Source organism: Colius striatus, chromosome 1 (assembly GCF_028858725.1).
Source record: "Colius striatus isolate bColStr4 chromosome 1, bColStr4.1.hap1, whole genome shotgun sequence".
NCBI lineage: Eukaryota > Metazoa > Chordata > Aves > Coliiformes > Coliidae > Colius > Colius striatus.
This window is the reverse complement of record NC_084759.1, coordinates 141251267-141276829: the sequence shown is the minus strand read 5'-3', so window position 1 is coordinate 141276829 and position 25563 is coordinate 141251267. Positions and strand designations below refer to the sequence as shown.

Below are 25563 nucleotides of genomic sequence, written 5' to 3'. Positions count from 1 at the left end.
TTTGCTGCTACTATTAATCAGTGGTGTCGCAAAACGGTAAAAGCTGGGAGGTGATTAAAACCCGTGGATGTTGTCATCATGAGGCATTGGAATGGCAGAACGATCACCAGAAACCTCATTATCTTCAGGCTCAGACCAGCCCTCGGTCAGATGTTTACCACCACAAAACCATCCCAAACCACCTTGTGGCTGTCAGTTGAAGCCCAGCCAACGGTTCTGCTTTGCTGAAACACCCGCTGAGCCAGAAATTCGTCTCGGTTCCCTGGGGCTGGGCTACAGCTGTATGTGAAAACTATGAGGTGAAAACCAAGGCAAAAAAAAAAAAACCCAAATGGGTGAAAACCAGCAGCGAGCATGCTGCAGCGTGAGCGGCGTGAAATCGTGAGAGATGCTTCGTGAAACCCGGTGAGCATCAGGAACAAGTAAAAAAGGTTTGCACAGCCTCGTGTGAATCGGATGCATTAAGTCCCCCAACGGTAAAATTACAGCATACATCTATAACGGTTTTTGTCGTGTAGTTGCAGACCACGGCTGATGTCAGGTTTGGATGCCCACGGTATTCATCCGAAGCCAGAGATGTGCACCGGAGCATGGAGGCCCCCAGAGCCCCTCCGTTTCCTCGTGGACACGAAGGTAACACGCGGTTAAAACCAGGTTTGGCTTCTCGGCCGCGACCTCTGCCCACAGAGCTGTCTCCAGCGGAGCTGCCCCTCCCATCAGGAGTTCCTCGGGGCTCATACCAATCCCAAGCAGAACGGGACCGCCGAGGACACTCCGACCGAAGCGCGCAACTCGGCGGCGGCATGTGGCGGGCGGGCTCCTGGGGGTGGGGCGGGCCCGCCGCAAGCCCCGCCCGCCGCCGGACTCGCCTCGCCCCGCCTCGGCGCGGCGGCCCCTCCTCAGGTGAGGCCGGCGCCGCCCCGCGCCCAGGTCGGAGCCCGGAAGCCCTGAGGCGCTGGTGGTCGGGCCACGGCCATGGCGGGCGCGGGGCTGCGGCGGCTGCCGCTTCTGCTCTTCCTCGTCTTCCCTATCGCACCCGCCGCTGCGGCCTTGCGGCTGCTGTTGGGCGCCGCGCCGCCTTTCACCTGCTCCCAGCCGGTAAGCGCGGCGGGATCAGGAGCGCCGAGGAGGTCGGTGGCGCCGCCGAGGTCGGTGGCGCCGGCCGGCGAGCGGCGGGGCCGGGCACGGGGCACGGGCAGGGGCACGGGGCGAGCGGCGTGCCCGCGGTGCACGCAGCGGGCCGGGCCCGGCGGCGGGGCCGGGGAGGCGGGGGTTTCCCGCATCCCGTGGTGTGTCGCGCCGGCGGTGGCCGCTCGCCGCCGGTGTGCCGGAGCGGAGACGGGGGAGTCCGACGCGCGGCCCGTGGTCCGCACGGGGCGAGGAGGCGGTGGCGGTAGCCAGACAGGAAGTTGGGTTGAGGGAAAGGCTTCCCCGCTGGAGCGGCCTGGGGCGGGGGATGCCGTGCCAGCGGTGTCTCGCTGTCCCGGGAAGGGGTTTGTTGGGCGGGAAGCGCGGTGCCTGCGGCAGGATCCACGGGCTCGTTCCGCCGCGTCTCTTACACGGGGACAACAAGGGCTGTGGGGCAAACAGAACCCCCGAGCCGCCTCGCTCCAAGCCGTGGCACCGCTTTCGCAGGCGGTCCCGGCGGGCAGAGCCCGAGTGTGGGAAGTGCTCCCCACGGAGTGCAGCTGGCGGCGAGCGCCGGTCGCAGCAGAGCCTGGAAGCCGGGGGAACTGCCCGCGGTGCAGGCGCGGTTGGTGGGTGGCTACGGACCCGTCTCCTTCCTCGAGGGCAGCTGGCGATGGGTACGGTTCTGCTGTTACTGCTGACCTCATCCTTCGGTCACGCTGTGTTGCTCGGTGAAGTCCCGGTACTTGTTTTTGTACGGTTTGACGGCTCGGTTTTGGCCGGTGTGGGCTGTATGTATCAAAGCGACTGTGCATAACACACAACTGCATTAACTTCATGTTAAACTTGAATTTTAAACGCCGCAGAATTATCCTGACTATGTGGCAGCTGCCAGGAAACGCCCGTCGTTGACATCTTTGGGGAGCTGTGGCTGGGGCTAAGATTGGCTAAAATCGCCAGAAGTTAGCAAGCAGGATGTGAGTCTTTGCTAATAGCTGAAGTTGCCTAATGTCCTAAATGTTTTAATCGGTTTCTTGCGGCTGAAGGGGTTTTAGGAGGAAGTAGAGAATCTCTGCTTGAAGGAGTAGGTAAACATAAATTCTTGAAAAAACAGATTTTTGTTGCCTCTTCTCCCTGTGAAACCAGACAGAGAGGACACAAATTGAGAGGTGAATGTGTAGTGTATTTATAAAGGAGCTAACTTGGGCATCCCGAAGTTTGAACTGCTAGCTGATGTCTCTTTCTTGGGGTTTTAGAGGTTTGGTTTTTTGATTGGTTGGGGTTTGTTTTTGTTTTGTTTTGGTTTTGTCTAAGATACATAGAAAGCCTATGTAGAAGGGGAGAGAGATCTGGTTTCTGTTAATAGTGATGCATGCATGAACAGGATAATGGGCAGCTGTTTTCTATGTCATGTCTATAGTCAGATGTGAAGCCATAGACATACATAAACCAAAATGTGTCAATTGGCATGAAAGCTTCTATAATCTTTTCCTGTACACATTTGCTATCTTTTGTCTGTTCTACCTCCTTTCCTAATGCTTGACCATATACTTTCCTTTGTTTTGCCCAACCTCTGCTCTGCTGCCTTCACTCCTATGTAAAAATACTCAAAGAAAACAGATCGCTTCTGCAATTTTACTTGAAGCTTGGTATTAAGAAGTTACAAAATGCAAAATCTTAGCTAAAGGGAAAGAGAACATTACAATACCACTTCGGCATCTAACATAACCCTGGTTATCCCAAACATTGTTAGTCACACAGAGCTTGAGAGGAGTGCATTATCAAGTTTTGATGAGTCCTTGAATGCTTGGGCTTTGACTGACTTTGTCTTCCTGCCTGTACCTCTTGTTTTAGGGAATGTGAACTGTGGTAGCCTGGTGAGGAGTTCCCCAGCTTTCACTGACGAAATGTTACCCGTTCTCTGGGTGAATCGGTGAATGTATAAGCCCTACTACTTTGGCCTTTTCTTCCAATAAGCCCTTTTCTAAAATGCAGCGAAGAGGCAAAAAAGAGTTGGCTTAAGCCCACAAGCAGCCTCTTTCAAAGCAATTGCAAAGCTGCTGGCACTTACAGGAAAAAAAAGTACCATCAACTGAATCTGTGACAGTTGAAAACCATTTCCCCTTCCCTTTCTGTCTGTTGCACTGTGTTCAGAGGATGAGTCAGTAACCCTTCTGATGAGTGACTGAAGTGTAGCTCAAAAGAGAAGCTGTTGTTGAGCAGGGTTGGTGAGACCCACTTGTTTTTCTCTAATTCACCACACTTGGGCTGCTGTTTCTCAGCTTTGGAGTAGGTTAGGGTGAGAAACTGTTTTTATCAAAACTATCATGTGGCAGAGGCTGTTTTGGAGATGGAGTGTGGGGGGGAAGTGTCATATCAGTATCAGTAGACACCTGTAAATTGCAAAAGTAAAACTACATGCTCGTTAACAGCTCATCTGATCAGAATGCCAACAAATGCACTTAATGGGCCTTATTCACCACCACTCCATCAAACCTGCTTAGCTGTAAGGCTGAATAGCACAGCTGCAAATCCAGCTCTTAGTAACTTTTATTTGAATGTCATCTGCAGAGAAGTGGAGTTTGGGTTTTCTATGCACAGGGGAAAACATAATACAGCTTAAATATCAGTCTGGTTGTTCGTCATCAAGTATTTAATGACTATGTACAGTCACTGGGCCTTAACTGATTCATAACACTGCATGCCTTGGTGTCCTGGAGGAATGCAGTGTTTCTAACCCTGACATCATTAGGGGACAGGATAGGTGGATGTGGCTTGGTCTTTGAAATCTATCTTGCCAGCTTGATGGGTATTCTCTAAATGTCACTGGAGAAGAATTGATGTAAGATCTCTCGTGAAGATAAGTGGTGATGGTGCATGTGAGAAAGACTTCACAGTCTTCCTTTATAAATGTGTTAATTTTGCCCTTGGTATTGGCTGACTTCATTACCCTCTAAGGCATCTTTTTACTTTGTACTATGTTACTGTAAACCATGATCACACTTAGTGCTACTAAAATATCTCTGGACTTCTTGGCATGAAGAGAATTAATGATAAAAACTACCAAACTTCAGCATGAAAAGAGTTAGTGATCAAAACTAATAAAACATGGCAAAGAAAACTTGAAAACAGATTTTTGTGAAGAAGCTTCAACTTCTGAGTTTGGATATGATTTTGGTGAGAAATTATCAGGATAAGGAAAAAAACTTAGCAACTATAGAGAAAAATGCTTTAAAAATCAAAAGAAATTTGTAGATGATGGTTGTTTCTTACCAGCCTTAAATCATTTTTTTCAGCAGTTATTCCTGTAACACGTTAATGTCCTATTGACCTCTGCTTCTTTTAACTAGAAATCAGGAAAGGGAAAGTGCAGTAAACTTCTAATCTTCCAGTCTTCAGAAGATATGTAAAATGGCTCATAGGCAAGAGGCAGATTTTGGAAAGCTGGAGCCCTTCCCATTCAGCAGCTGCTCTTTAAAAGAAAACTGGACACTTGCCCAGCTCACAGCAGTTTCTTGCTAGTTACCACAGCATCCTGCTGGGAAATCTTGGCCTCATAGTAATTTAATTGACTTGTTATAGTTCTGTTAAGCAATTTCCTATTTTTTTTTTTCAGATACGTATGATTCCCCATGGCATATAGTCTATTGATTTTTGATGTCTAAAGCAAGACAAATCTTGGGGGAAAAAAAGAGTGAAAGAAAGAGTTGCTTAGCTTTCTGTGAAAATATGACAAGTAAATGTGAAGAGTTAGTTGGTTGTACCTGTCCTCCTTAATAATAGTTTTTTTCACATCACCTCACAATCGTCTTATTCTCATATTTATGCCTCCCCTGCCTGTAGTTTTGCTTGTTGGGCCTGAAAGACCAAAGCAAGCTAGTGAGAACAGAACATAGCACTTTGTAATGTGCAGAACATGTCACCTGTCTCAGGGCTCCATCTTCAGCTTTTCTGCAGAGCTCTTCATTTTTGTTCCTTTTCCTCCCATTTGTCCACTGGTTGTCTTGTGTGTGGGCAGACACACATCTTCATTCTGTCAATGCTTCTTAACGTGGTTCTAGATTTACGTGGGCAAGCAGAAAAAGTCACTGCAGTAATTTTATTGTATGGTCTAAATGTGTGCTTACTCAGGTGGGAAAGCTAAGCTAAGTACTTCTGCTGACCACAGCCTTGTTAATGCGCTCTGAAAAAGCCCACATATCAAAGTGAGGTTTTGGATTGGTTGGACCTTTACAAGGGAAAACCAGCAGTTATTCCCTCTGGTTCTGAGGAGGTACCTTGTGCAAATCTGGAAGTGGATGACTTATTGAAAAACCAACTTTTCTTTTTCCTTAATTGCTTCCTGTCTTTTGAATGTACTTCTCTGGAGTCACACTTTCTTGGTTTAAGCACACCCTCAGCTGCAGATCAGCTCAGTCCTGTTCACCTGAGCAGTATCCAAAAAGGAGTTGAGGATTTTTGTGGTGGACGCTTTCTAGGTGTCCTCCGGGGTTGTTCTATCTGCCTGCATTGTAGCTTTATCTTCTCCTGCTATTATCTTTGCTTCCTTATGCCAAAAGCAAGGACTTTCTGAATGGATGAATCGTTATTCTGGGCATTTTTGGCTTTTAGGTCATCCCTGTAGTGTTTTGGGGACTGGGAAGAGAGTGGACCAACAATTGAGTTGGTGCAGGTTGTCATGTGGTGGAAGAATCATTCACTCCTCCTTGGGGTAAACCTGCTAAATTCTAAACTAACTGGTGGCAGCTTTAAAATACTCAGTGTCAGCTATGCATCAGAAACTGTTACTGGCACAGCAGGTAAACAGGCTAGTGTGGAATAGGAAAAAACATGTAGATAGCCCCTTAAAAATCCTGAGAACAGTTGATGTCACACCAGAAAAACTGTGGTTGTGCCTGTAGAAACCCAGGGCTGAAAGATAAGAGGTACCTTAATTGTCAAGTTTCCATTCTGAATTCTTATCAACTGACTGACGGTTCCTGATTAAGCTCTTGGCTTTCTAATGAGTGTCAGAAAGGGCCCAGCCTCATCAATACTGAGAGCAATATTGTGATCACTTTACCTGGAACAATAGACCTGAAGGAAGAGAGGATTCATTTATGTGCAGTGCTAGCTCAGTGTTCATGTTGATCATAAAACAAGGGGAAATGCAGCACTTCCTCATTTAACCATGTCTTATCTGCTAATAATTAAAAACACCCGCACTCAAAGGAAAACAGATGTTGCTGTGCTTCCAGCAAATAATGCCTTATAATTTATATAAGGGCTTTATCATGATGCAATTTACAATAATTGCAGATAACTGCCACAGAACAAGGGCAAAATGAATTAATATTAAGTGATAGGTTTTGACAGAAGTCATTAAATTAGAAACAAAGCTATGGCTAGTAGCCAGTAATTTTTTTGCTGCCTGTTGTAGGTTCACCCTAGCCAGCAGCTCAGCCTCACATGTGGGATGGGGAGAGAATCGGTAGGGCAAAAGCAAGAAAACTTGTGGGTTGAGATAAAGATTGTGTGAGCAGCTTTTGCTTTGTCTATTAAACTAAGTGAAATAAGGAATTAGTTCACTGCTTCCCATGGGCAGGCAGATGTTCAGCCATCTCCAGGAAAGTCAGGCTCCATGTGTAAAAGTTACATGAGAAGACAAGTGCTGTAGCTCAAAATGACCTTCCCTTCCTCCTTCTTCCCTAAGTTTTATATGCTGAGAACAATATCATATGGTCTGAGGTGTCACTGTGGTCAGTTAGGGTCAATTGGCCCTGCTGTGTCCCCTCTCAGCTTCTTGTGTACCTACAGCCTATCTGCTTACGGGGAGCAGTTAAGAAACATGAAATGCCTTGGTGTGCTGTGCAAACACTGTTCAGTAATAACTAAAATATCCGTGTGTTATCAACACTGTTTTGGTCACTAATCCAAAACACAGCTCTGTACCAGCTGCTAGGAAGAAAATTAACACCATCCCAGACAAAACCACAACACCTGTTTGTATAAGGAGCTAATTGACATGCTAAATAATCTACCTGAGTCTGGTTAAGCATTTGAACTGCCAATAGGAAGGTTTTTTTCAGAGCTTAAGCTGCTTTTCCATATCAGTAGTTATGATTTATATTTTCCTCTTTTTCAGTGATTATAGTTTAGCTGGTTTTGGTTTGGTTTCATCAGCATTTGCTTACTGGCTTTCTAGGTTTTATCATTACCAAAGGATTTAGGTTGGAGATGCTACATGGGTGTGTTCCAGAGCGAGAGGGGAGGAAACCTGATTTGGGAGGTACAAAGTTGCAGTAACATTCTATTAACTGTACCTGTAACCAGTTTTTCTTGAGTCTGACAAGACATAAATACTCAATGGAGGATTTGTCCATACATTTGTTTGCAACAAGTAGCTGCAATATAATTGTTAGAGTACAGTTTGGACTAAATTGGTGTTTATATGCCAGCTGATCAAGTTGATTTCCCATAGTTGACTGTTTTGACCTTTTGATCACAACAGAAATAGTGAAAGTACCTCACTACTGAAAGGCACAGTTGGCTTTTTCAAGCATTCACTCCTGAAAATGTAAGTACAACCCATGGCTATGCCACATTCATAAACTGAACCCCAAATACACTTGGATCTGACCTTAACAGGTTGCAGAGAAGTTAAAAACCTTGGAATGAATTATATTGTGGCAACTGTGTTATAACAATACCCAACTTTTATATGTCAAGGCAGAGGAAACAAGTGGGAGGAAAACTTCCTTTCATCTTGGTTTACTAAGTCAGTGAAAACTTCAGACTTCCTCATTGCTACAATTTTGCATCACATTAAACAAGCAAGCTTATGTGCTTTTTCCTGGTGATGATGGAGTGTAAATAAAGGGCACTAAGGGAAGCCAGGCAGAGCCCACCTCATTGCTGGTTGCGTCTTTATATTCAGGGCATCTTTATCCTTAGTGTGATTCTTATTAATCTTTTTCCTTCTTGGATCACCTCTAAGTTATATTTCTAGAAAGGAGTCACCAAATCCTGCTTTCCAGCCTGGCATTTACTAAATGCTAGCTTTTTGCTTCCCTACTACTTGGGTGGCATCAGGAAGAAGTCCAGCAGCCATAAGAGTTTGGGGGCTGCCTGCCTCAGCAAGCAGCAAATAACCCAGGACTCAGTGGCCAGCCTGGCTGCAGAGAGCTCACACCTCCAGTCAGGTGGGCTTAGACCTCTCAAGCACTACCAGTATTTTCAAGCAATGGTAATAAAATACAATACCAAAAAACACATACCCATCTGCTTGAAGCAATTTTTCATGTCACACTGATCTCTATTTTCATGGTCCTGGATTCTGGAAGGTTTTTGCTATCATCATCTTCCGTTTTTGCCTCTCTTTAATTTCTTTCCATTATTGCAGCTACTGCTGTGGCATATGCAGTTCAGGTGTGCACAAGTTTCATACTCTCTGTCCTTTGCACAAAGTTGTTCATCAGAAAACCAATGTTTCCTGGTGTTTAATTCTTCCAGTTAGGATGTGTTGCTATTCACTGCATTTTCTTCCTGCCACCAAGCAGGAGCAAATTACTGTCAGTCCAGTTTCTACTATGAGAATAATGTTCTTGTTTCTTTCCCTTCACAGGATTTAAACTGCCTTGTAAGAAACAGTAAGTAATATTTTATATTCATTGTGGTTTCCTCATTGAATGATGCTTTCATGTTTTTTAATCTGGGTTCATACAGCAGATTCATCCTGCTAGAATCAGAGAGATGTAAAGTGAAGCACTCTGTGCCTTACATGGGGAGTTTTTTGTTTGATCCATAATCATCTCCAGCTAAAAGACAAATGGAAAGTTGTCTTTCTCAGGATAGAGTTTGGGGCAGGATGTTTAGTTTCTGTTTAAAGGTCAGTTTTTAAAGAAATGGCACCTTTAGGATAACTTTGTCAGTAAACATTCATTACAACTTATTCTGTCTATAATAGTACTTGATGAAAAATTAGTGTATGAACTAGAGTTTTAGAAAAGGAGCGTAAAGGGATGCAGTTGATAGCAATTAATGTAAATTGTCTGGCTAAGTGCAGTGAATTTAACTGTATCTTAAAGGTGTTTTCTAACCTAAATGATGCTTTTAATGGGAAAAGGCAACTAGAGTTAACTGTAAGTCCCACTGAACAAGTGTAATGAATATACCAGGTGTAAGAGGTCAAGTCTTAGCAACAGCACACATTTGAAACACTTCTGGTGTAATTATGGCTAAAATCCTATTAAAAAAATATTCTATATTTGCCTGTTTGGTGCATGGAGGCACCTGGATGGTGCTGCAGAACTCTTTGGCCTTGCTCTGCAGTAGCTCTAAGCAGGCTCCTTTCTGCCTCCGTGCCCAACCCTGTATCGTACTGGCACAAGTATTTTTGTAGCCACACTGGGCATGCCAGATGAGGGAGCTGACTATGCTGAAAATAACCAGATTTTAAACTTTTTGGCAGGAGAGGGATTGGGTGGGATTGGTTAGGATCATGTTTCCCACTGGCAGGCAGCCATTGGACTACAACTTGACAACGCGGCTAAACCAAACCGCAGCTCCACCATTAAAATGCTGCCTTGTTTGAAGATTTGGTTTTCTTATTTTTCTTGTTTTTATGGTTTAAATTAGAATCATAGGATGGTGGGGGTTGGAAGGGATGTTTAGAGATCATCTAGTCCAACTCCCCTGCAGAAGCGGGTTCACCTAGATCAGGTCGCATAGGAACATGTCCAGGCAGGTCTTGAAGACCTCCAAGGAAGGAGACTCCACAACCCCTCTGGGCAGCCTGTGCCAGGGCTCCCTCACCTGAACAGTGAAATAGTTTTTTTCTTATGTTTAAGTGGAACTCCTTGTGTTCCAGCTTCATCCCATTACCCCTTGTCCTGTTGCTAGCTACAACAGAAAAAAGAGATGCCTCAACCTCCTGGTATTGTTCTTGGGTTTTTTTCTGCTCTAGGAGAGAGATAGCTTTTAAATTTTTTTAGTATTTAGTATGATCTTTTCTGAAAGGTACTTTAATCTTACCAGATTTTCTATAGGTATTTTTTGGTAGAATGAGCATTTGAGGACTGTCTAATTACTTCCTAAGCCTAAAACCATGCTGTCACAGGAAGGGATGGTGCCCACTTTGTTTCCATCATTGACCCAACAAAAAAAGACTGCAAGTATACTTTGAGTAGCCTGACCACATATTGGATAATTGCAAACTGTTGGGGGAAGGTGCTGTTCCCACCAATGTCCCTGCAAGCAGCCAGCTGAGCCACTGCTTTGAGCTCTGTCTGCCAGAGTAGCCCACCAAGGAAATGGTAAAATCCTTATTAGGCAAGTCATTTTTATGAACCAAATTATCCCATAGCCCTGTGATTGTTTGAACTCATGCAAGGGAATTAAGTGGAAAATGTAGCCGTGAGTAACTTTTTGTTAGCAGCATGGGTTTCTGTCAGTTGAAGCCAGCAGCAAAACATGTTTTGCATTTGAGGAGTTCAACCTACAAATTTATTCTCTTGCTCTTCATTGTTCTCTTTTCCATATTGTACTGGTTTAGGGTGGATGCCACAAGTAGCTAAAGAATAACAACCTTCTTTTTTGATAGATTCAGTGATCACCCTTGCCTGTTCATGTGATTGAAGGCTTGCATGACACAGCTCATGTTCAGTAGTTTTTCAGCAATGCTGTTATAAATAAATACCGTTTAAATTCTCATTAGGTAAATACAGCCTACACTGCATTTGCTTAGATGCATGTTACAATGTGTCAAGAAGTGTTTTGTTGACTGGGTCCAGTATACAAAGTGACTTGGACTCGTTTTTATTGTAAATTCTGACTTCTGCTTCCCCCAAGTCTGTCAGTTGTCATATGCCCTATCAGCAGCTATTTTATTTACTTCTCAATTGTTGATATTTCTTTAGACAAATACATAGCATTGGGCATACCTTCTCTCCCACAGAGCTATGTAAAATATTCAAAACAGTAATGATTTTCCATTTTTACCTCGTCCTTGATTTTTCAGTCTTGTTCTTCCTATGTTTGTGCTTCGCTGATATTCAGCAGAGCTATTTTTAATATGCTGTAATAAGTCAAATGTCTGCCTAATGTCTGTCATACCTGATTTCATTTTCTGATGAGATTACAGGACCACTTTTCCCTAACGCTTTACTGAGTAGCAGTATTATTTTTCTGCCCAGAGAGCTCATTAGTTTATGAAAGGTATAACAAGCACCTGTTGGAAACTAAATTCAGATTTATATTCAAGTTAGAGTTAAGGCAATTTTAAACAAAATAATTACCCAGGGAAATTGTTCCAATAGTTATCTGACAGACTTCTTATCATTGGAAGGCTGGAGATTAGTACTAGTCTTCTAACATAGGTGTGTTTCAGCAGGAAGATATGGACTGCTGCAGGAGATAGAGTAAACTTACTTGACCTGTTTAACCTGGATACATTGATAGTGGTAATTACTAATAGATTTTAAGGAAAAAAAAGGAGCTGTAAGTTACTAGAATGAGTTCAGATCAATACAGGTAATTTCTAAAGTATTTGCATGCAGAAAACTGCCTTTCTGAACTGTGAAGCAGTTTTGTCACCCAGTTTTGCCCTCTGTGTGACCCTGACCCAAAGGGCAGATCGCAATGGCAATTTAGCAGAGCTTCCTCAGCCCTGCTCTGAATGGTGTGCTTCCTTTGCTGACCAGGTACATGCATGGAGACGAGCTGGCTGCTGGGTTCCACCTGGACTCCATCTGCTCCAAGCAGTCTCAATGTCTCTTCTGATGTTTTCCGTCAGGAGGATGGAAAACTGGTACCTGTGCTCCAGATTGAATGGAAAGTGGCCACTGATGGTAAGTGGCAGTTGCGTGCTGTCAACGTAGAGCAGAGCAATTACATGTGACCTAGTAAGGATAGGGAAGAGAATTCGGACTCCAAATCTTGCACTGATCTGGTCAAGAAAGCAGACTATTGAAATTTGGGGGTATGGCTGCTTTGTTTTGTTAGTTTTGAGGCACGTTTTTTGGGCTTTGTGTGTGCTGAGTATTCAAAAGTTTAAAAAAATGTTTCCACCAGTGGGGGTTGATGACATTTAAAATGGGAAAAGCAGATCACACGTTTCTCACGGTAGTGAGTGGAGAAAGAAGGTTAACACTGCAAGCATTGCCTTTTCAAAGCATAGTAACAACTGCAGCAGTCTCATGCAGGGGAACTAAACCTGCAAACTGAACAAATGACAATTAACTTGAGAGCATACAAATAAATTGTGAGCTGTTAATCCAGTGCAAGTTTTTCCCATTTCAAGTAATATAGTCCATGTAACTTAGATTTCCCATATGCACATGTGTCTTGATAAATGTCTCATTGCTGAAGCCTAAATAGGTACCAGTAAGTTAAGTTTTCTTCACTCTCCAAATATGTTTGCTTGTTTGTATATAATATTTCCCTTGCACATTCTTGACCATGGTTTTGCACTGATCCGAGACAGAGTTAAACTCATTCATTTCTCCCTTTTGCAGTGCCTGTATCTGAGGACTATATAGTTACCTCAGTACAGCTGTAGTAGTGTAGTAGCAGGTGTGACTCCAGTAACCCAGTCATTTTGCATAGCTATGGTTATAAACCATCTGACTGGGATTGTCTGTACCAAAATAAAACTGTATTTGCTTCAGTGCCCAAACTACCAGAAGCAGTCTCAAGAGGCTGAGCTAAACACGACTCTGAACTGCCAGCATATCTGGAAGAATGAAGTTGCCTTCTACTCTGCCCATTCATTTGCACAGAAGGAGCTCTTGACATGCAGTAACTTTTAAGCTGAAAATGGTGTTAGTTGACCTTGCGTGCTCACTTTTTCATGGCCAATTGTCTTTGTGTTGGGATCCCCAGCTTTTCAAAGGAGTCAGGCTGTGACAAGGCTGGGCACAGCAGTAATCTTGGGGGTGGTTGCAACCCCTACACATAGATGACAGGAAAAGACGGGCATCTCTCTCTGTGCCTGCAGCTAGCATCCAGTATCTCCAAGGGGCAGAGCTGGCTGTGATGCAAGTGAACAGCAATCAACAGATCTGCGCCCAATTTGACTTTCAGAACAACTTGACGCTTCAGGTCCGTCCAGATGGAGGCCGGGTGAGTGCAAAGGGCTGTAAACTGCTTCTTCTGGTCCTTGGGTTTGTTTCTACTTTCACTGTCATACAGCAAGGTTATCAATTAAAGTATAGGCTGGTTAGAAGAGTTAATGAAACAATCAAGGTATTGGGCTTGAGACCTGCTGTCATTTTCATTTTGTTTTACGCTTGTGTGTACCTGTACAGGCTGCTTGCTTACCTTGATTTCTCTTCTACTCTTCCCATCCTTCAAGTTCTAAGAGTGGATGCTTTCAGTGCCTAATGTATGTCATTGTTCTGGATGTTCCTTAAAGCAAATAATTGTAGGAGGATTTTTCCATTCTACTGGACAGCTGTGACATAGCCTTCTTAACTCAGCCCTTTCTTTTACTACTTGTATTCTCTTGCTGTGGGGGAAAGCATCAACTTTGGGGGATGCTCCTTCAGCTTACACTCAGTCTAGGAAACTTGTCCGAAAAAAATACTCTCTTTATGAACAATAGGAATCTGGAGTTTATTTGCTTACTGTGCAGAATTTGGCCATAGTTAGCTTACCATGTGGAGCCAGTGCATCTCTTAGAGTTTGCACAGCATCGCTGATGTGGAAAACAATATCAAGTTTAAAAGATCTATAATGGAATGGCCAAGTATAGAAGTATATATGTGTAAGTGCAATTCTAAATGCTTGTACTTGCACTGCAAGATTCATACTAGACTAAAACTTCAGTCTCAAAACTGCTTATTTTAGCCTAATCTCCTTTCAGTTCAGCATGTAATTCACTGGAAACTGTACACAGTTGTTTGGCATAAGACTGTTGTCAACTCAACAAATAACTGTCTCAAGAAATAACTGCACTTTTCTCATTCCAAACAGGTGAATTTGGGACAGACCAAGGCACTGGTACCTTTAATACACTTGTTCCTTTTTTCTTATAGTCAAGTTTCAGAAAAAGCATCATATGGGATGAGGGAACATAGTGGAACAGCGCCAAGTCAGCTGTTAACTTCAGTGCCTTTATAGAACATTCTCATTTTAAGTCCTTGTGAATGTGGTTTGTTTTCAGTGGAATTTTGCTTTTGACCGTTTTGAAGTGGAACCTGGCCAGACTTACCAAGTGACTGTCTACCACCTGCCCAAACTGACTGTAAATGGAGACTATAATTGCAAGTCCACGTCTCTCACAATTCCTGGTAAGAAATGTTCTAGTTAGCTTAGGCCTTGAGCTTAGGACTGTGATGGTTTGTGGCCCTGTGGGTCAGGTTTTTTCCAGCTGAGATCCATGTACTGTGAGCAAGTTTAGCAACAGAGTGGCGTTCTTATAAAGAAAAATGTTGACCTTTCTGCATATTGCAGTTTAATAAGTCCATGGTGGTAGTCTTATCTAAAATACCCTTGTTGGTACCTATCCAAAATGTATGTATTGTTTGTGCTGCAAGCCACCATCCTTGTTTCTGGTATCCTGTGTCCAGAGGTTTGTCAAATCTCTAACTGGAATAAAGCATGTGTGGAAGGACTGTCCTGGGATGGGTAGACCCTTTGATTCTGGTTGACTGTAGTTTTCATGTGGAAGACACTTTTATGTAAAATTTTGTATGCTCTCTAGAAAGCTGGACAAAGCCTTAGACTTGTGCCACTGAGTTCTCAGAAATTGCACGTGTAAGAATTCTGCTACAGCTATAGTTAAAGATACGTTAATAATTTAAACTTGAAAGGTAGCATAAGGGCTTCTCTGAGGGCCTGTCTGAAGAAAAGTTACGCCTCTTGGATCTTGTTGCTGAAATGTTCACCAATGGAGCAGGTAAAGATGTTCCATCTACATGATTGGGAGTGTAGAGACATCTTTCATGCTCCCTGCAGGCTATTGCTGCTGTTTTTACTGAATTTTAAATCATCCAAAGTTACCCCTCTGCTTCAGGATCACGAGGAGTAAAGTTTGGCTTCACATACCTAAAATTTAATATTGGAAGTTTGATTTCGAAGGTACAGCTAGGCATAATTTACCAAGAAACTAGATAGAGCTGAATGACTGACCTTTCTTGAGTATGTGAAAATTCTCCTGTAACTAAGAAGGATTGTTATTGTTTTCCCTTAAGATGCTGAGCATCTGCAGTGCCCTCTGGCTACCGTGACTAGTTTATAAATATTTGTCACTCAATAGAGCCTGAAAACTGGTTCATGACTTTCTTCTTAACTTGCTTGATGACTTTGTAGCTGTAAAATGGCTAAGTATATGGTGTGTTAGTGTGAGCTGGAAAAGGAGAAGGGGGCACCTGTTTTTCAGTTCTCTTATCCTTTCTTATACCTGGTTGTACTGAGAACTTCCTGGCTTTTATCCTCCTCTTCAGCAACCTATTGCATTGTGTTGAGCTCAGCAGCTGCAGGGAGCTTTGCTGATTAGGGCTTATGTGTGAATTACAGGGGCACTGTAAATGTAATGTTTTCTTTCACTTGTTTAAGCAGGGAGTTGTTCCTTTGTGTCCAAACCCTGGAGGACAGACATGGTTTAGGCTGAGACTTGTAAATCCCACATTGCTAAATGTTGAATGTGTAACTCTGCATTTGACTCTGGAAAAGTCCCGAAGAGCAGGGCCAATCTGCTAAATGAAGCAAAGAGAATTATGAATGTGGAAGAGTGTTTTGAGGTCAAGAAAGATTGCAGCCTGGAGTTTTCCTGGAGCAGAATGCTTTTGGAGGAACTTAATGCTCTGGTGCTCTCAAGATCCAGAGGTCAAAATGAGGTTTTCATTCCATTATGACCCTCTCTGCACTAGTCTTACACTAGCAAGGATTGTCAAATATTACAGTTACAGTAACTATTAAAAGCTTTCAGTATTTTTTTATTATCTCTGTTCTGAAAAACAACCCAAATGCCATAACATCACTGGAAAAGCCAGTTTATACATTGGAAACCAACGCTATTCTGTCGCAGAATTTTGCTGCTACTCTGAAGCAAAGATCTTTACTTCCTCAGTGAGGGTTTAGTTAGGTGTCTGGCTTCTGATGAGAAAATGTGTGAGAAGTGTCCTAAATGAAAGTACAGTATTTCTGACTAGTCACTCATGGCCTCTCTTGCAGACTGCAAGGACTCTCTAATGAAAAGAACCATCCCATGTATAAACACAGGTAAAAAAATATTCTCTTTGAGTCAAGTAGACGCGAGTGCTCTGAAATATTTCTGGCAGTTGAGAAAGATGAGCATATCTGCCCTACTTCCAGGCAGCTTGTGGGAGCCCAAGATCCAAGGCAGAATTCTAGATGACACAACTCTGCTTGTGAGCTTTAACCCGTGGACAGAGTCAGCCCGATACCAAATTCACGTGGCCAGTTTCATGAATGAGAAGAAGTGTAAAGTGATCACACGTGTTTTCAATGAGGTAATTGATTAGGTAATCATTCCTAAATGATATAGCAAGGACTTGGAGCTGCGATGAAGGAGATGTGACAAATGGACTTGAACAGAAATTTTCAAGGAATTATTTTCACAGATTTTTAGTTGCCTTTGGAAAAAGGAGCTTGGTGGGTAAAAGATGACAAAGAGGTTTTTATAATGCATGGAACAGTCTGTAAACGTCTGCAAATACAACTGAAATTTGGTATTTTAACGTCTGGGCTTTATTACAAGCCAGTGCCTGGGGAATAAGGCTAAATAAATCAGCCAAAATTGAGGTGCAATGTTTCAATGAATCGTGGAAGTGGTTTATCAGATGTGATGGTGGGGTTGGGATGGGGGAGAGGAGTGTTAGTTATATTTTTAGATCAAGAATGAGTGGGTTTATAACAGAATTTTCAATCAAACTTGAGAATCAATTCCTGTAGGTCTTGCAGCCCATGTTGTTAAGAAGCGCAAAGTAGCTCCAGAGTGTGTTCTGATGTAAGAAATATTTCCCCTTCAGGCATCTGAGGGAGGAGAAATAGTGAATATTTGGTACCAGTCCCAACCTTTCCTTGGGAGAGGGCAGATGTATTGGCATTCAGTTTGTTTAATCGTTGCATTCCTTCCACACTTAACTTGTGTGCAGCACAAAGGGGTTTATTACTGAAGTTATTACTGGTGCAGCTGGTAGAGGGGAATATGCTGCATTTTGGAATATGTATCTGCTAATCACTGTAAAGAATATACTTAAGTTTTCATCATATTGGTGGTATATAGCAGGTAACAAGAGCAGCTTGTTCTAGCTCAGAAGCAGCAGTGTTGACAGCTATTTTTAATTAAATGAGAGAGCTTGCTAATGTTTACACATGTAATGACTGAAGACGTTTACATTGTTAAGAAACATTAAGTTAACACATTTGAAGTTACACAATGTAACTTAATTGTTTCCTGTTATGTGTGCAGCCTTAGCCTGCTGCTTTGATTGTATTACCACCTCTGTCACACAGGACACCTGCAGTGATGGTGGCCGGACCGTTTTACCCTTTTGTTCTCAGTGGGCTTCTTGTTCAAAAGAAAAAACAAAAGAAATTTCTGCTTTTTTGGACCATTCCGTTGTCTCCTTTTCTTTTTCCTGCTTTCTTTCTCTTCTCTTTCTTCCCTTAACTTGCATTTGGCTTCTGCAGAGTCAACAACAACAGCAAGTGAATGTCACAATCAAAATAGAGAAGAACATAAGAGCTTGCTGCAACTACAAAATACAGGTAGGATCTCACTGTTGTCCCCGAGTCCTTCCATCACCAACAAGGCAACGAGTGACTTGAGAGTTGTTACGGGTTTTTGCACAGTGTTTTGTTCTGAGATTAGCTAATCCCTAATTACTTGTATTAGGAAAATAATTATAAGTGAAAGAACAATTGTTTTATACAGACATTCTCTGTAGACAGTGGCTTTTCCTTAGTGTAGGGTTGTCAAATTGGAGACTATGGAGTGGGAATGGCAAGTGTTTAACCTCAGGAGCTCACTGCTGACGTAATGATTAGTGTAAGAGTTCCTGATTAATCTTGTTTTCTGAAGGGAAATAGATATTCTGCATCCCTAGGCTAAAATACAGGGAATGTCAGGGCAGGGGGAAAGCAAAGTGTGTAACAAAGTTGCTTTTAAGAAATGCTGTTTTCTGATTTCTTTAACCACAGATTCAGCCGTTCTTTGTGAGCTGTGGCACAGACTGTCTGAGGCACTCTGCTTTCATCCCGTGTTCCCCAGCTCCAAGTGAGAACTGCTCTTCTGTAAATTAGATTCCCATATTCCTACAGATGAGAGAGTTGACTTTTTAATGTAAGTCTTTGTCTTTTGCAGGTACAGACCCATCAGGTAAGATGTTCTTCCGGTCCTATTTGCTGCGCTTTTCCTGTCATATAGGGTAACAAATTGTCCTCCCTGGGAATGACCCGGTGGGCAAGAAATATCCCCTTGTGTAACACTGAACTCAGAATTAATTGTGTGAAGAGTTACTTCACCATGATTTAATGGAGGCAAGTATTTGTATGCAGTGTGAACCTTAAAGAGCAATTTTTTTAGAGATATTTCACTTGCATAAAATTCTTTGAGAAACAGTTTTGACAAGAAGAGTCTTAATATAAAATACTTTCTGTCACTTTTGCTCAGTGTTAAAAAATTTACATAATATAAAGCAGCTTTTGGAGAGAATAGCTTGCATATATTCATTTTTATGAGTGTCAAGATAAAACATGTGCATAATGATTTGACATCTTTTCTTTTGGCTGCAACAGCACCTGTAAGGGACTAGTTTGCCAAAGATTTCAAAAGTAAAAAAAAAACCACCTATAGACTGAAAAATACGTCACCTGAAATGGTGACTCTTTTAAGGCAGAGTACAGGAACAGGCAGGACAGGGCAGCATGTCTGTCAAAGCTGGATAAACATTGCTATTTAGAGGAGGATTATTGATCTGTGTTTTCAGTGTGCTGCACATATGGTTCTTTGTGGAGCAAGTTTGTGGTGTAGAGCATCATCGTGAAGGCAGGAATTCATTTTGAGAAGTGGCTGTGTTATGTTGTAAGGGGGAAGTGCTGGACTAACCGTGGCTTTGGGTAGAGCCAGAGTCCTCCTCTCTTGACCTCTGCTACTCTAGATACTTCTGTTGTTTGGTGAAGCAGTGTCTGAGCGCTGTTTTTGTACCACAGGTGATAAGGTTATATGGCTTTACTGGTTTATCACTGGGATCTGTGTGTTACTGGTGGCATCAGTCATAGCAGGCGTGATTTGTATGACCAAAAAACGAGCAGGTAAGACTCATTCCAGCTGGGAAGAAAAGATTCCACAATAAAACGGTATTTTTTCCTACTTCTGTAGCTATACCTTTTGCTGTTTTCTTCCTTGCTGTTCTGGTGTCTTGCCACTGAGATAATGCCTATGTAAACACTTTCTTCTGGTTTGCATCATGGGACTTGTGTAACATCCTACTACTGTCCACTTAGTTAAGTAAAAGACTTCCATGCACTATGCTGCCTGACACTCTGTTTTCGTAGTGCTTCAGAGCTTATGAGGGGGAAAAGGAACTTCATAGTTCAGCCCTTTGTTTCCTGCAGATTGCTTTCCCATTTATTTTCCTCCATTATTTCCTATTTCCCATTATTTTCCTACATTGCATAAGAGTTTTGCATGACAGAAACTTCTTGTTTGTCCAGACTGTAGTCTTTCCCCTGTCCTCCAGAGTCCTTACTTTACAAAGCAAATTTTTATCCTATTTTGAGCTTAAATAATGATTTTCAATTAAGATGAAAGAGGGAAAACAGGACACAGAGGTTGACAATGACTGGGTTGGAAGACTGGGTACTTGAGGACTAATTCCTAGTCTCTTGTGCCGAGGCAGTTGTCACAGGGACAATGTGCAACTTTCTTCACCTGAGATGAATTATTAGAAATACGTTGAAAAATTTTATAACGTCGAACTTATTGATAAGATGTAGTCAGGGATATTTTAGTCACTTCTTCAGAGAAGCTTCTGAAGAAAAAGCCGTCTTTAAAAAGATCTTCTCTCCTTAGGGAGAGGTAGCAGAACAGTTGGTGGTTCTGTACATCTTGAGGCTGGCCAGATTTGGGGAAGATGGGCAAAACTTGGTTTGAGTGCATTCCTTCTCTCCTTGAAGGAAAAATATAGTGAAGTACATAGCAAAATCAGCTGTAGAAGAGTATTCATTTAGCCAGGTTTTTTTCTTACTTGCCTTCCCTCTCCCCATGGTTTTGTCACTGCACAGTTAAAGGGGTTTTTTTTCTAAACATAATCTTTGGAAGGTGGTGTCATTTTAAGGGTTTAACCTTATTTTGTGTTTTCAGAACTGACAGTGACTTTCTTTCTCTTCCAGGGCGCCAGCAACAGAAGTGCAACTACAATGACTTGCAATCAGGTAAGATGTCCTGCCTGTGCATTAACATTTGTCAGGTGGCAGATAATTGCTTTGGAAGGTGGTGAGGCCTTTGGCTCAGCCTGGGACTAAACTGGCAAGAGAACCCTTGCTAATCTTCTAAGCCATAGCAATGGGAGGTTGTTTTGGGGTAGGGTAGGTGCATTCAGCTCTCCAGCAGAGAGTACAGGTACATTTGCAAACCTCTTGAAGCTGATGCATTACATTTGTGTGTTGGAGTTCCGTGAACCATGCAGATACTATTACAAATCACTGCTCCACTGAGTTTCATGTTAAATTTCTACAATGAGATGTCCACATGTGTTGCCAAAATAGCCTCAAAACTGATAGTTTCTAGGACCTTTTGTTAACATTCTCCTATGTTGATTGCTTTTGGCTTGTGCCATTACAGCTTTGGGAATGTGGCTGGAACAAACATGTTTTCTGTCTTTCAGCAGCACCATATACAGACCTTCCTCTGCCACCCTTGAAGCCCCGAAAGGTTTGGATTGTGTACTCTGCTGATCACCTGCTGTATGTGGATGTGGTGCTGAAGTTTGCTGAGTTTCTGATGACAGTCTGTGGCACTGCTGTAGCCTTAGACCTGCTGGAAGATCATCAGATCTCAGAGTTAGGGCCATTACCCTGGCTTACTCGACAGAAGAAGGAAATGGAAGACCTATCTTCAAAGATTATCATCTTGTGTTCACGGGGCACCCAGGCCAAATGGCAGGCCATGCTTGGGAGCGAGCCTGTGTGTCTCAAGCAAGATCAGCAGAAGCCAATGGGAGACCTGTTTACCCCAGCCTTGAATTTGATCCTGACGGACTTTAAGAAGCCAGCCTGTTTTGGAATGTATATAGTCTGCTACTTCGAAGGGATAAGCAGTGAGAAAGATATACCTGATCTGTTCAATGTCACATCCAGGTACCAACTGATGGACAAGTTTGAGGACATTTATTTTCGGATTCAGGACTTGGAGAAGTTTGAACCTGGGCGCATCCATCGAATCCAGGAAATCACAGCTGAAAACTACATTGATACCCCTAGTGGGAGGAAGCTGAGAGAGGCGGTACAGAAGTTCAAGAACTGGCAGATGGAGCACCCAGACTGGTTTGAGAGGGAAACCGTCTGCTTGGATAATGATGAAGAGTTGCAGTCCCTCAACAGAGAGAGCCAGGTGGATTCATTGCTGAGCGAACCGGGTGGGATTGTGAAATACCAGCTGCACCTGCAGGAGCCTGACCCGGACTGCTGTTATGTCATTAACCTCCACGTACATGAAGGTCAAAGTAAGGGCTGTAAACTGCAGCCTCAACTTACTACGTGCGGGAGTCTGACTTCTCACACTATGGTCCTTCCTATGGATGAGGCTCCTCTAGTTCAGATAGTGGAGCCAGTCTCTTCCATGGAAGACAGGAATACACTTAGTCATCGTGTGGTGAGTAATGAGGACTGTATGGAAGGAGTTCCTCTTCTGGAAACAAGCTTTCCAATGAGGAATAATGTCATCCTCCACAACGATTCTGAAGTTTCATCTGAAGTAGATGACCAGAGTCCCAGAAACCTTTCAGGTGAACTGAGACACCATCTGAATGGACTCATGTACTCTCTTTGCCATCAGAGAGTCATTCCTTCAGAGCCATCTCTCTGCCAAGAGGAGGCTGACAAGCAACACCAGTTGGTCTTTGATGACCAATGCGAAGACCAGAGACAGTCAGTGCAGTCAGACCAGGGCTACATCTCTAGATGTTCTCCTCTGCCTCCTGATGACCTTGTCGAGGAGGAGGAGGAAGAGGAGGAGGATCAGGAAAAACAGGTAGTCTTCCATGAACTCTCTCCAGAGGTCTTGAACAGTCTAAAGAGCCTCCAGCAGCAGCTGTTTTTACAGGACATTCAACGGAGCTCTGACTGGGAGTATTCAGCTGAGGTGATGGACACTGGCCAATCTTTGGAAGCCTGTTAGGCTCTGTCTGGGACCTGCTCCATTTAAAATACAGGTGTGGAAGGTGGAAACTACTTTTCCAACACCATCTTTCTCTTTGTGTACATAAATGGCTTACTGGTGGGATCTTCCTGTCTGCTGCTAGGAGACGGGATTGCCCAGCAGACTGCTAATGTTGCTTCCAGTCTCTGTGGAGAGAAGCAATGAATATTAGTCACCCCTGTGAAGGAACAGGCACCAGTTCTGTTCCTTGGGGAAACATATTACATTGAGTCCTCACTGATGGATGGCAGAAAAAATACTGTGGCCCATCCACTTGTGCCTTAAAAATGCCCTCTAGCTGTACTGGTTCTATTGCACTGGATAGAAGTCATGGCCAAGGTTTGGAAAATAGAGGTAGATTACATGGCAAAATTTGCATTGCCATTTTCATACATGTTTTAAATGTTTTGTTGTAAATATACTGTGTGAAAGATGTGTGCCTTAAACTTCAGCTGGATTAGGGCTGTCTCGACCTGGTTGATGCATGTACCTGAAGGTCTGGGTTTTTTTCTTTTGCCAGTCATTCATTTACTTGAAACTGCATTCCCATGACCATTCTGAAGTCAAGTGGAGTAACTGAGCAGTAAGGAGGGTAAACTTATGAGTGTCCATAACTCTCCCTACTGGGAGGTATGTGCTTGAAAAATCAGCAATAGGAGCAAGGGGAAAAAAAGAGATAATGGACCGAAAAATGGGATTTGGGCTGCTTATACAATTGTAGGAAGAATTTGGGGCTGAATACAGAATCACTGAGTTAGAGGGATCTGGTGGATTCTGTAATGCAGTGCTGTTTGCTGTTGGACATCTTAGCACCAGGAAGTCTTCACCTGAAGATGTAGACAGTGGCACACAATTAAGGAAATGACAGACTATTTTGGTAGGGAAAAAAATGTGTAGCTTCAGCAGATGCTGTTTTGGAGTGGAGATTCTGCGCTAGGGAAGGCTGAGCTAAAAGGAGTGTTTGATGTACTTATGTGGGTATAAACTCAGGCACAGCGAGTTCAAGATAACCATTGTGAAATACTTAATAGACTAAGGGGTTCATCTTCCAGGAGCACCGATGGTAACTGTATCAGTTCCAATGTGTCTTTAAAGATTGGGCCTGATGCACTAGAAAGCAGTTGAGGCTGGCACTGACCTTCTTTGTTATTGTGGTTTCTGCAATGCAGCCCACTGGTTAACAGCCTGCCAGATGCAAATACACCCAGGCCTTTCTCCTTGCTGTTCAGACAAGCTTGTCATTTTCCTGTCCTTCTGAATTTACTTGTCAAAAAGTCTTTAAGAAAATGTTATCTCAGTTCTCTTTTTACAATCTGGTAACTTGGAGAAGACGTTCTTTTAATTCACCACCAATATTGTATTAAGTCTGGTTTATAGTTTTAATGGTTTATTGTGTGTTTTGTTCCTTAAATTAAAAACAAGAATACTTTTTGGATATATTTACTGAAACACTTTCATGTCCTCAATTCTACTTGTCTCTTCTTCATGTTAATACCACTTATAGAAGTCTGAGGCAAAACTGAGAGCCGGAACTAAACTGGCTGACACGTGCCTAACCATTCCTGCAAAGTGTTGCAGCTGGAGCCAGCTGAGCTGGATACAGCTGAGGGCTCTCGTGTAGGAAGTGCATGCTCCTTCAAAATGGATATTAAAGAAGGGGAATGTTAGTAATTTCAGTGCAAGGCTGCTCAGTGCTGTGATTTAACCCCAGCCAGCAGCTAAGTACCACGTGGCCACTCACAGTCCCGACCCCCGTGGGATGGGGAAGGAAAAAGTAAAACTGGTGGGTTGAGATAAGAACAGTTTACTAATTAGGAGGAAAAAATATGATCATAAAATATATAATAACAATTGTAATGGAAAAAGAATATAACAAAAAAAATCAAAACCCAAGGGACTAAAAAACAAACAAGTGCTGCCCAATGCAGTTTCTCACCACCTGCTGACTGATGCCCAAGCAGCGATCCACCCCTTCGCACCAACTCCCTAGTTTATACACTGGGCATGATGTTCTATGGTATGGAATAGCCCTTTGGCTGGTTTGGATCAGCTGCCCTGGCTGTGCTCCCTCACAGCTTTTTGTGCTACTCATCCCACTCACTGGCAGGGCAGGGTAAGAAGCACAAAGGGCCTTGATGCTGTACAAACCCTGCTCAACAACAGCAAAAACATCCCTGTGTTAACAGCACTCTTTCCAGCACAAGCCCAAAACACAGCACTCTACCAGCTCCTGGGAAGAAAAATAACCAGGAAACTCAGCAAGGCAGGACTTGCATTCTCTGTAAGCAGATGGCTAGAAAGGTTAACAAAGGGATGGACCCTGCATATATACAACCTGAAGACTGGATGCAACCTTTGTTGCCTTGTCTGTACAGGCCCTAACCCAACAGCAGCCAAGCACGAGGCAACTGTGATCTCAGTGCTTCTCCAATGAGACTGCATTTCCCAGATTATGTGGGTAATTGTCATTTTGATGATCCCACTTCTTAAAGTTTCTTTTATCTTATAGCAATTAGCATGTAAATCTGATCTTGTCTTTCCCATGAGCATTTTTCAAGTGGTATGAATTCTTATAAATCATTTATATGGGAAGCTCAAAAGTGTCATCTGGATTTTCTTTCCTTAGTCATTCCCTCCTTAAATAACTCCCTTGGTGTTACAACTTTGAGACTTTGCTTTCACTTACAAGAAGTTTGAAGGGAAAAATTCAGACATTATTTTAGCAACCCAATATGAGCAAATCAAGTAAATTTAATTGAAGAATCGTTTGTGTTGGAAAAGACCCTCACAATCATTAAGTCAATCATTAAGTTCCTAAGCCAGTCATCTGCACATCTTTAAATGCCTCCAAGGAAGGTGACTCAACCACTTCCCTGGGCAGCCCTTCCAATGCTTTGCAACCTTTTCAGTGAAGAAATTTTTCCAAATCTCCAATCTTAAACCTCCCCTGGTGCAACTTGAGCTCATTTCCTGTCATCCAATCACTTGCTATTACTGAGAAGAGATCTACCCCCATCTCACTACAACCTCCTGTCAGGCAGTTGTTGAGATTCATAAGGTCTCCCCTCAGC

At 43.0% G+C, this 25563-nt stretch overlaps 1 protein-coding gene across 3 annotated transcripts; it reads left to right on the top strand.

Annotated features, from left to right (window-relative positions):
- The first annotated feature begins 914 nt into the window (after positions 1-914).
- On the top strand, positions 915-24040 carry IL17RA (interleukin 17 receptor A). Of its 3 annotated transcripts, none has more exons than XM_062009893.1 (13): positions 915-1098; positions 8732-8756; positions 11808-11954; positions 13103-13227; positions 14270-14396; positions 16282-16329; positions 16423-16580; positions 17764-17841; positions 18274-18349; positions 18437-18451; positions 19285-19386; positions 20467-20508; positions 20964-24040. In XM_062009893.1, the coding sequence occupies exons 1-13, from the start codon at positions 976-978 to the stop codon at positions 22469-22471; spliced, it is 2574 nt and encodes an 857-aa protein (XP_061865877.1). In that variant the 5' UTR covers positions 915-975; the 3' UTR covers positions 22472-24040. The 3 variants fall into 3 exon arrangements, with proteins under 3 accessions (XP_061865877.1, XP_061865868.1, XP_061865884.1); XM_062009884.1 differs by having other exon boundaries at positions 20961-24040; XM_062009900.1 differs by lacking the exons at positions 915-1098; positions 8732-8756; positions 11808-11954; positions 13103-13227 and having other exon boundaries at positions 16290-16329; positions 20961-24040.
- Positions 24041-25563: the final 1523 nt, after the last annotated feature.

What these genes read in the sequence shown, in the direction of transcription:
- IL17RA (XM_062009884.1), top strand. Translation starts at nt 976, where the DNA reads ATGGCGGGCGCGGGGCTGCGGCGGCTGCCGCTTCTGCTCTTCCTCGTC. An exon ending in GCTGCAACTACAAAATACAG is followed by an intron (nt 17,842 to 18,273) that starts GTAGGATCTCAC and finishes CTTTAACCACAG; the next exon opens with ATTCAGCCGTTCTTTGTGAG. An exon ending in TATGACCAAAAAACGAGCAG is followed by an intron (nt 19,387 to 20,466) that starts GTAAGACTCATT and finishes TTTCTCTTCCAG; the next exon opens with GGCGCCAGCAACAGAAGTGC.